This window comes from Erythrolamprus reginae, chromosome 2, assembly GCF_031021105.1.
Source record: "Erythrolamprus reginae isolate rEryReg1 chromosome 2, rEryReg1.hap1, whole genome shotgun sequence".
In the NCBI taxonomy this organism is placed as follows: Eukaryota; Metazoa; Chordata; class Lepidosauria; order Squamata; family Dipsadidae; genus Erythrolamprus; species Erythrolamprus reginae.
In genome coordinates, this window is record NC_091951.1 from 161,133,288 (window position 1) to 161,142,216 (window position 8,929).

The 8,929-nt window shown below is 38.2% G+C and overlaps 1 protein-coding gene across 3 annotated transcripts in view; it reads right to left on the reverse strand.

The window, feature by feature from the left end:
* The window catches only part of NPLOC4 (NPL4 homolog, ubiquitin recognition factor), a 59,108-nt gene that overhangs the window by 49,940 nt on the left and 239 nt on the right, over window positions 1-8,929 (reverse strand). Inside the window, exons 1-3 of one of the 3 annotated variants that reach the window (XM_070740223.1) lie at window positions 8,671-8,818; window positions 5,543-5,623; window positions 3,031-3,143 (exon numbers count right to left, since the gene is read on the reverse strand). Coding sequence is in view for 2 of the 3 variants with exons in the window: in XM_070740221.1 (XP_070596322.1) it covers window positions 3,031-3,143; window positions 5,543-5,623; window positions 6,537-6,584 (242 nt within the window). In the remaining variant the exon portion in view is untranslated. Of the gene's footprint in view, window positions 1-3,030; window positions 3,144-5,542; window positions 5,624-6,536; window positions 6,706-8,670; window positions 8,819-8,929 lie in introns of those variants that run through there. The other 2 variants (XM_070740221.1, XM_070740222.1) reach the window with 2 other exon arrangements.

Consider the following 8,929-nt stretch of genomic DNA (forward strand, 5'->3'; position numbering starts at 1 on the left):
CAGCTGGCAAAAAAGCCCGATCGAGAGCAGGCAGGGAGGCAGGACTTTCCGACAGTGAGAAGAGGCAGGGAGTGAGAGAGAGAGAGCGAGACACACAGAGAGAGACTCAGAAAGAGTGGGGAGCAGGGAGTAAGAGAGAGAAAGAGACAGACAGACAAATGAGAGAGGGATAAAAGGAAGATAGAGAGGGAGACAGAGAAAAAGAGATGAGAGAGGAAGAGAGACAGAAAGAGGGGGAGTTACCTATTTCCCACAGAGCCACAAAACAGGTAGACATGACTGGAGGTCATGTGGCTGGGTGGGAGTGAGTGACATCGAGTTAGCCATGCCCACCCAGGTTTTGTGGCTCCGGCTCTTTTGTTTTTTCTGGGAAATGGGCCCAAGTGGCTCTTTGAGTGTTTAAGATTGCCGACCGCTGCTTTAAAGGAAGGTGAAGATACTACCAAAGTGGTATGTGTCCTCCTAAAAAAGCCAGCATGGTGGAAACCACTGCTCAGTCTCCAAATTCTCCTTTTTTGGAGAACATTATAGAAAAGATCACCAGTTCAGAATTCAGTCTTCAGTCAAAATTCAGACCTAGATATGGGAAAGTAGCAGTGCTACTTTCTCCGGTGAAGATTTTCATTGGGACCTAGAAAGTTGCAGTGGGCCTCTATTGATCATTTTGGACCTTTTCAGTGGCTTCTGAAATCATCAACCATAGTGGTTTACTGGACCATCAACGGGAGGCAGAAACTGGGGACCTTACTTTGCGGTGCCTCTTCTCCTATTTATTGGCCAGGTCCAATAAACAGTGGAAGAGGAGGACCAGTCAAACCCATTGGCTGCTCCAGTATAGGTGCTCCAAAGCTTGGTTCTTTTCACATTGCTTTTTAACATCTGCAGTAAGTTTCTTCCTACTATGTCTATTTGATAAGGCTAGGTCTGCCTGCATATATTATTGGATCACATTTTGTTGATGGGAGAGGTGATCGATCAGTTTGGAAAGAAATAACACCAATTCATTGATAGTAACTCAATTGTGTATTACTTTCTAACTTAAAGCCAAGAGATCTGGGTTGCTAGAAACAAACCTAAATACTAGTAAATATATGTACTTAATACCATGTTTTCCCCAAAATAATATGTCCCCATAATAAGGCCTATCAGGCTTTTCAGTTCATGCACTGAAATAAGGCCCACCCACCCCAACGACTTTCACTGTTGTAATAGAACAGGAGTGTATTTCTGCAAAGGAGACCAGTCGGGTACCACGAGCCCATAAGCACAGGGCTTGAGCAGCAGATGGGCACATCCAGTCCATCCCTGTTACGTGCAGCAACCAAAGCTTTCCAAGCACCTGCTAAAGTGAGCTGGGGGAGCCATGTGCTAGACTGGAGCTGCTGCCACTGTTCCACGTAGCAACAGTGCTGATGCGCTGGGAATCTTGGGCACTCACTGCTTGTGCCTCTGCAGTTGCTGACATTGCAGAGACCTGCAATCAGCTAGAGAGCACTGGGATGTGAGTCGGCCTTGCTGCCCCTTCGGCTCTGCCACCTGCCCCGCCTCCCTTGCTCGCTCACTGGCTCGGGCCGCTCATCCTCTACCTGCCCTCCTCATGTTCCTCAGACAGAGGATGCAGGGAAAGGCAGTGCATGGGAAGCCTCCAAGGAAACACCTGCCTCTCGCTTGCTCTCTCTCTCTCTCTTTCTCTGAGGAACACGACACAGCTACGTCCCAGGTAGTCTCCCAGCCCAGCCCGCCCTGCCTCACTGCCACCCCCAAATTGCGAGTTCAAGAAGTTTGATTGAACTTTCTTTTACAATGGGCTTCTCTGGACACAACTTCAAGGAACATGACAGAGCTACAAGTGTCAGGTAGGACACGCTCTTGTGGTCCAACATGTCCTACCTGCCAGAAATGAGTCTCTGAGACGCGTCATACCATCTCCACTGCTTCATGGAGCAGGATTCTGCAAGGCTTGCTGTCGCATGTACGAACAGCAGCAGGACCCCACTGTGCCGCTATGAATGAAGCTTGCAGCAGTCCTGCAATTCGTGCATGCAACAGCACAAGCCTTGCAGAGTCCTGCTCCACAAGGCAGTGGTGGTGCGCCAGCCGCTTAGTCGGCACCAAGAACAGGGACGGGAGGCGGCGTCCCACACTCACTGCCTACTGTGGTCCTGTTTTATTTTTGAGTTATTGAGAAATACCAAGATGGCTTCACTATAGTCTTTGCACAGGGTTGTCTGCAGCTTGTGGATATTTGTGGATTTCTTGCTCTTGCTGGAGCAGCAGATGGACACTATAACTGGGGGGGCATTGCTCAAGTAGGGACTGATGAGCCAGTTGCAATCCTACTCTGGTGAGAGTAAGTCATGATCTTTGGACATGTCAAGATTGCATGTGCCCTAAGAGCGGGAGGGTGGGGGGGCTGCATTTGATGATTATTCAAAAGTTGATTGAATGCAGCAGCCAAAAAGACATCGGTAAAAAGCATTATGTGTAATTCTATTCTCTGCAGCAAAATTGCTAATAGGTTTCTGAAACCAATTAAAATGCTGCTTTCAACCTATAAGCTCTATATGGGTTTTTTCCAGGGTACCTTAATTTCCTCCTGGCAGAATTTGCTGGTTCCTGAATTCAAAGGGGGGGGGGGGAATGTTCAAGGTTCCACTCTTATGAGAATACAAAAGGTCATAGGCGGAAAAGAAATGCTTTTCGTGGCCTCCAAATCCCGGAACACTTTGCCCTTGGAAGTATACCTGGTACTTTTACTAATAGTCTTTTGCAAAGCAATGGGAATTTAGGGATTGATGGTATTTACTTGTTTGATGATTGAGCAACATTGTTATTTGTGACTTTTTATTTTCCTGTTTTGTTACTATTTTGACTGAATGCATATAATGCAGTGTTAAAAGAAATTGAACTTGGCAAATATTTAACAGATACACATATAAAGATATCACAATACATTATCTTAACTTGTCAAAATACAACAGCAATCAACTCTAGTCCAAGAGTGGTCCCAATATTTTACTGAATACTTACTTGATCTTCAGTAAGTTGAGGGATTTATTGGGAGAGGATGTGATCTCACCAGTCCTATTTCTATTGATGTACACAGAAAATCCATTATTGCTGAAGCCAAATTCTTTTGCAACCTATTCAAACAAATTAATGTATTGATAGAAATCAAGATAATAAGCATCTTATTCTGGCTGTAAATATTACTAAAGTGGGAACATAGTTTATCATACTTACATCATAACAACTATTCAAAGAATCCACAGTACATTTGTTCACATATAAATTAAGGCTCTATAAGGATGGATTTTAGAAACTAAGCCTAATTGCTAATGTTAATGATTAACTATATTTAATCCATTTGTGGAAGAAAACATATTGCTTCAACCAGATTAATCAAATTGCTACCAGCTGAAACTGGTAGAAAAGGGGGGCAAGCAAACCTAGCATCTTTCAACATTTTCCTTCTAGTTTAACACAGAACATTCACTGCTTCACAATATATCCAAATACATGCAGTATAAAACCCCATTAGAGCTAACAAAGTATTTATAAATTGGACATGCAAATAAGTGACATTAAATTGAAATATGGCTATCAATATATTTTGAAATTTTGAAATTTGTTCTCTGCAGAAACTCATCTGGTTCTTTTGCAAAAAATCTACTCCTATTTTAGAATTCAACAACTCCAAGGCAGCGTGGTCAGCCTGAGCAAAATGTATGCTTGCCATAATTCTATCCAGACACAACTGGGATGAATGCTTTGAACAGAACATGGAGCTCAGGAACCAACGCTATGGGTTAAGGGAAGTGTTTTTTCTACATTCAAAGAATATGGGCTCTTCCTCACTGTATACATTTCAGATTCTCAGAGGTCAGCAAAAAACTTCATGATTTTCCTATTCCTTCTGATGTTTAGTGTAGAATCAGGAGAAATTTTACTAACAAAACTGTACAAGTAGTCCTCAACTTACAGCATTTAGTGACTGTTTGAAATTACAAAACAGCACTGAAAAAAGTGACTTATGACCATTTGCACACCTAAAACCACTGCAGCATTCTCATGATAAGGTAATCAAATGCTTAGCAACTGGCTCATATATATGACAGTTACAGTGTCCCAGGGTCATGGGATCACCTTTTGCAAACTTCTGATAAGCAAACAGGAAAGCCAGATCCAATTAACAATCATGTTATTAATTTAACAACTAAAGGGATTCACTTAAAAACTGTGGCAAGAAAGGTCGTAAAATGGGACAAAATTCACTTATCAAATGTCATGCTTAGCAACAAAATTTGGGATTAAATTGTGCCCGTAAGTCAAGGACTACTTGTGTTTCAGTTTTAAGTTATAACCACGCCATGGTTTTAAATTTTAATAAAATGAACATGGGCATTATTTTGAAAGTAGTGCTTAAAAGTTATGTATGTTTAAAAGTACAAATTACTTTTTCAATAAAAAATTGTGGTGTATGCACTACTGGTTACTTACATTCTTATATAAACTGTCAATGTTTTTCTTTTTAGTATTTATTCAGTTTGGTTGCAAAACCTGCTTATTTTGACCCTGCTTGCTGATTTAATATGGTGAAACCAGCAATGCATGATGTGACAAGGGCTATGTCCTTCAGCTATTTTTCAGAGAGCCTATTTTCAGCTCTGAGTGAGTGATTGGCCTACGGATAACCAATTGGCTTCTGTATCTAAGGGAAGATTAGAACCAGAGTCTCACTGCACCTAACCCAGTATAATACCTTAACCAGCTATAGGACACTGGCTCTCACAACATAAGTAGTTGATGTTTACTATAATATATAGGCCTATCTGTACATTTTCAGAATTAGGGATTAAATTCTGCAGAATGTAATCTATTCCTACTACATATGCTTATAAGTGCAGAAGGGGGTTATGCATAAATTATAGAATGTTAAAGGAATAAACTAATATGACAATTCTGAATGCAATAATTGTTTCTTATTCTGCTTGCCTTATCTGTCCTAATCCTACTGGTCTCTCAACACAGAGACCAACTTTTTTGCTCTGCAACATCTGGTTGGCAGATGCTGTAATAAATCATACCAGATCATTTCCAATCAAACAGTTTAAAACAATACTTCAACAAAAATACATTGCAGCGTCTGAAGACATGTTCAAAATAGAGCCTAACACTATATTCTCTAGACATTCATGCTACAAGTTAACACTGCATTCAGATGTAGACTGCATAACGTGACCCCTACCACAATCTATTGTTTTGCAATTTTATCTAATGAAGTTATTCAGAAGGATACACACCATTTAGTCAGCATGATTTGGCCTAATAAAGGCAGTGTCAATAGAGATTCTGGAATTTCTTTGCTCTCTTTGAATTCAGATAAAGCTTCAGTGAAAATTCGAAGTGAAAATGCATCTCCAAAAGTTTCCATGTAAAAACTAAACAGCATAGATGCTTGGGCTGGCTTATTCAACCAATGTGGGATGAACTTCTATTACTATTTTATGGTAATCCAAAGAATATGCCAAAAACAGAATACCTTTTTCAGAAATGTTGCAACAGTTTCTCGTTTTGTTGCAGTAATACGTTTCACTCCTTCTGGTGACTGGACACGGATTATCTATAAAGAATTTCGGAGATTTAGGAAAAAAGTTAAACAAAAATAACTTTAAAATAACACCCATCAATTTTTTATAATTAAGGCCAAAAAAGAGTATATATATAGAAACCTGACTCTAAAATATGTGAGAGATATATCATTTCATGGATGTTATTTTTAACATATAAAAATTAGTTTGTAAAAAATATGTAGCTAGCAAAAGTAATGAAATTAATAGCAGTACAATAGGACTGTACTTAACTATAAATTTCATTACTTTAGCTAGCAATAAATATTAGAAAAATTTTATATTAGAATGAATTTTAAGTTTTTAAGTTACAAATTGTAGAACTTTAACTCAGGCCTATAAACAAAATTCATAAGCTTTTCAGAGTGTTAAAAAGAATATTACATAACATTGCATCATTAATTGTGCATGCTACGTTTTAAAAGAAAATTATCATCCATCTTCATTAAAATGAAAAGTCACACCAATCCTGTGGGATACATAGGCACACAGGAAGAATAGCATCTATTTACTGAGGAAGTCAAATTTAGCTTTGATAATAGATTAACTTGTTTTTGGCAACATTTAGCAATAAATACGAAATTATATCTTCTTATGGAGTTTAAAAAGATACACAAGCTGTATTAATGTGCACAACCCTATATCCTTTGTTATGCCACTGCTCAGAGTTCAAATCTACACTTGAGAGATGATACAGTTTAAGGGCAGATTTTACTGATTAATTAATTTACTTCACTTCAATATGAGAATTAAACATGGTGGAAATTTACACATGCTAATGTCGTATAAAATGTTTTAAACACTTTTTAATATGATAGCTTTCCAACACGTGCTTCCCAAAAATATAATAATGCAAAGAAACAATATTTTATGGCTTTCTTGATAATTCTATTACAATAAACATACCGTAGGTAATTTCTGTTGAATATGAAATTGGATCTGACACACCACCATTGTGAAGCAATTCTGCCTTTAAAAGGTAAAGATGCTTTTGTATTGAGCTCAACCCTTTTGCCTCAAAGTGCTGATTCCACAATTCCAGCTAGGATTCCACCTGGAGACACAGCTAAATGACTAATCCTAGGATCATGCCAAACCATTAATTATCTCCTTGAACAATGTCCAAATCTTAAAATCTCTTGAAAACTAGATAATGTATGTGCCTACACATGTACACACCCACTTTCTATTAGGTACTAATTTCAAAAGGAAACTGTATTTTTAAAAACAGGAACATTTAAAAGTTTTGTGTATAATAAAAAAATACTTTAAAGAAAAGCTGATAGACTGCAATTTCCAGATGTGGATGAGCAGATATTTACCAATTGGTACCTCAGGAGATATTACAAAGACAGATATTGCTAACCATGAAATCGAACAAATGTCATTTATAAACTTGAATTTTGCAGCAGTAATATTTGAAACTGTAGTAAGCAGTTAATTTTTTTTCTTAAAACTTGGAGAAAAATAGCCAATAGCATTTATTTCAAAATTATATAACCTCCCATAGTTTTACTTTGAAATGTGCAATAGTCCATTACATATTTATGTAATTACACATACCATGATTATTGGCAGTTTAAACTAAACTTTATTTATTACTAAACTTAATAATTAAAATTGAAAATGTAGTATAAATTTTGATAATAAAGAAATCAGATATAATTGGAATGTATAAGTGACTTAAAGGATACCACATGGACACCCTATTTTAAAATTAAAGTAAAAGCAGAATTTAAATCAAACTGATTCATATTATAGTCTAGCAGCTGAAATGGAAAGTTACAGATTACCTGTCAAAGTTGGTCAAATTGCCTGCAATTTGCAATATATAACTAATTGTATCAATGTGACCCAAATACAATGTAGCCAGTACTAATACCAAAGATACTGACAATCCATTAATATAAAACAAAGTAAATTGACCAAAATGTATTAAAACTTGTGCTAATTTTATGAATTATACAAACTTAGCTGCCAAAAGAAAAAGTTTGGATTGGCTCTGCTATTCATAACCTATTTTTCAATCTATTTTTTTTATTAAAATAAAATTTGATAGAAAAGAAAGATGAAAGTGCAACATAGTAAGATTGGCTTATTCTTCAGTTAACTTTCTCATTGATCATAAAGGACAGTTTTTCATCTTTGCCAATTCAGGTAAGAAAAACATTGTAGATAATTCTTAAATGCTGTTAGCATAAAGCAAGTATTTAAGTATTTCTAACACAGTCAAAGCTTCACTTATTTACTGAATAGTTTCCTACTTTCAAAACCCCAAACAAGTGATCCACCAGGACACACACATGATTTACTCTGTCTGGCACTCAAAGTAATATAATAATTAAGGGAATGTGGGCAGGAAGTCATATATCCTATGGATGCTTCTATCTTAATTTATTGCAAGTAATGTTGATATTGAACCTAGATCCAAAATAATTAGGGTGCGAAAGGAAAAGAAATTCGAAGTCACGGAAACTTTGTCAGCTTTTCCAAGTTTTTGTTGCCTTCTAAATGTATTAGACTACAACTCCTATGAACATATCATTTTGAGATTATAGGAAAAGTAGCCCGATATTTCAAGAGTCCTCTGGGAGTTGTGTGGCATATTAAATTAAATTAAATTTAAAAATACAAAAAAAAAACCCCTTTCGATATTCTTATTCTATGTATCATGTATTTGTACCAAATCCTCAGCTTTTAATTTTCGAACTGTTTGCATACATCCTGCCCTATAAAGAGAGCCCAAATGTTAATAAGTCAGTCCAATTTACTGGCCGTAGTAGCCATGCTATCCACACATTCTCTTCAGAGAACTTGAGAGGAATTTTGCTTTTGAAAAATTCTCCCATTTCTGGTCCATCTTGCCCAGTCACACTTTTTTTTTGGAGGGGGGGGGAAATATTATGAAACTGGCTTTAAAGCTCTGATATTTCAATGAAGGAGGGGAGGGCCCCTTCTCTTCAGATACAGCAGCCTCCCCCCCTCCTCGTTCGGCGGGGGGGGAAGGGTGTCCCCGCAATCCCCCTGCTCTTCCACAAACCTGGCAAGGGGGACGGGACAGGAAAATAAACCCCACCGCGTGCTGGTGCCTCCCATCACCTTCCAAGGCAGAGCTGTCAGCCCCCAGCCGGGCAGGCACTGGGGGAAGCCAAGGGATAGACCTGAGCGCGGCGCCTTCCTTACCCCACTCCCCCGCCTCACAATGACAAAATACAGGAGAGAGGGGAAACCCCCCCCCCGGGGGGGGCTGAGGGAAGAGAGAAGGGAGCCACCCCCTTTCCAGTCTTCGTCCCCTTAAC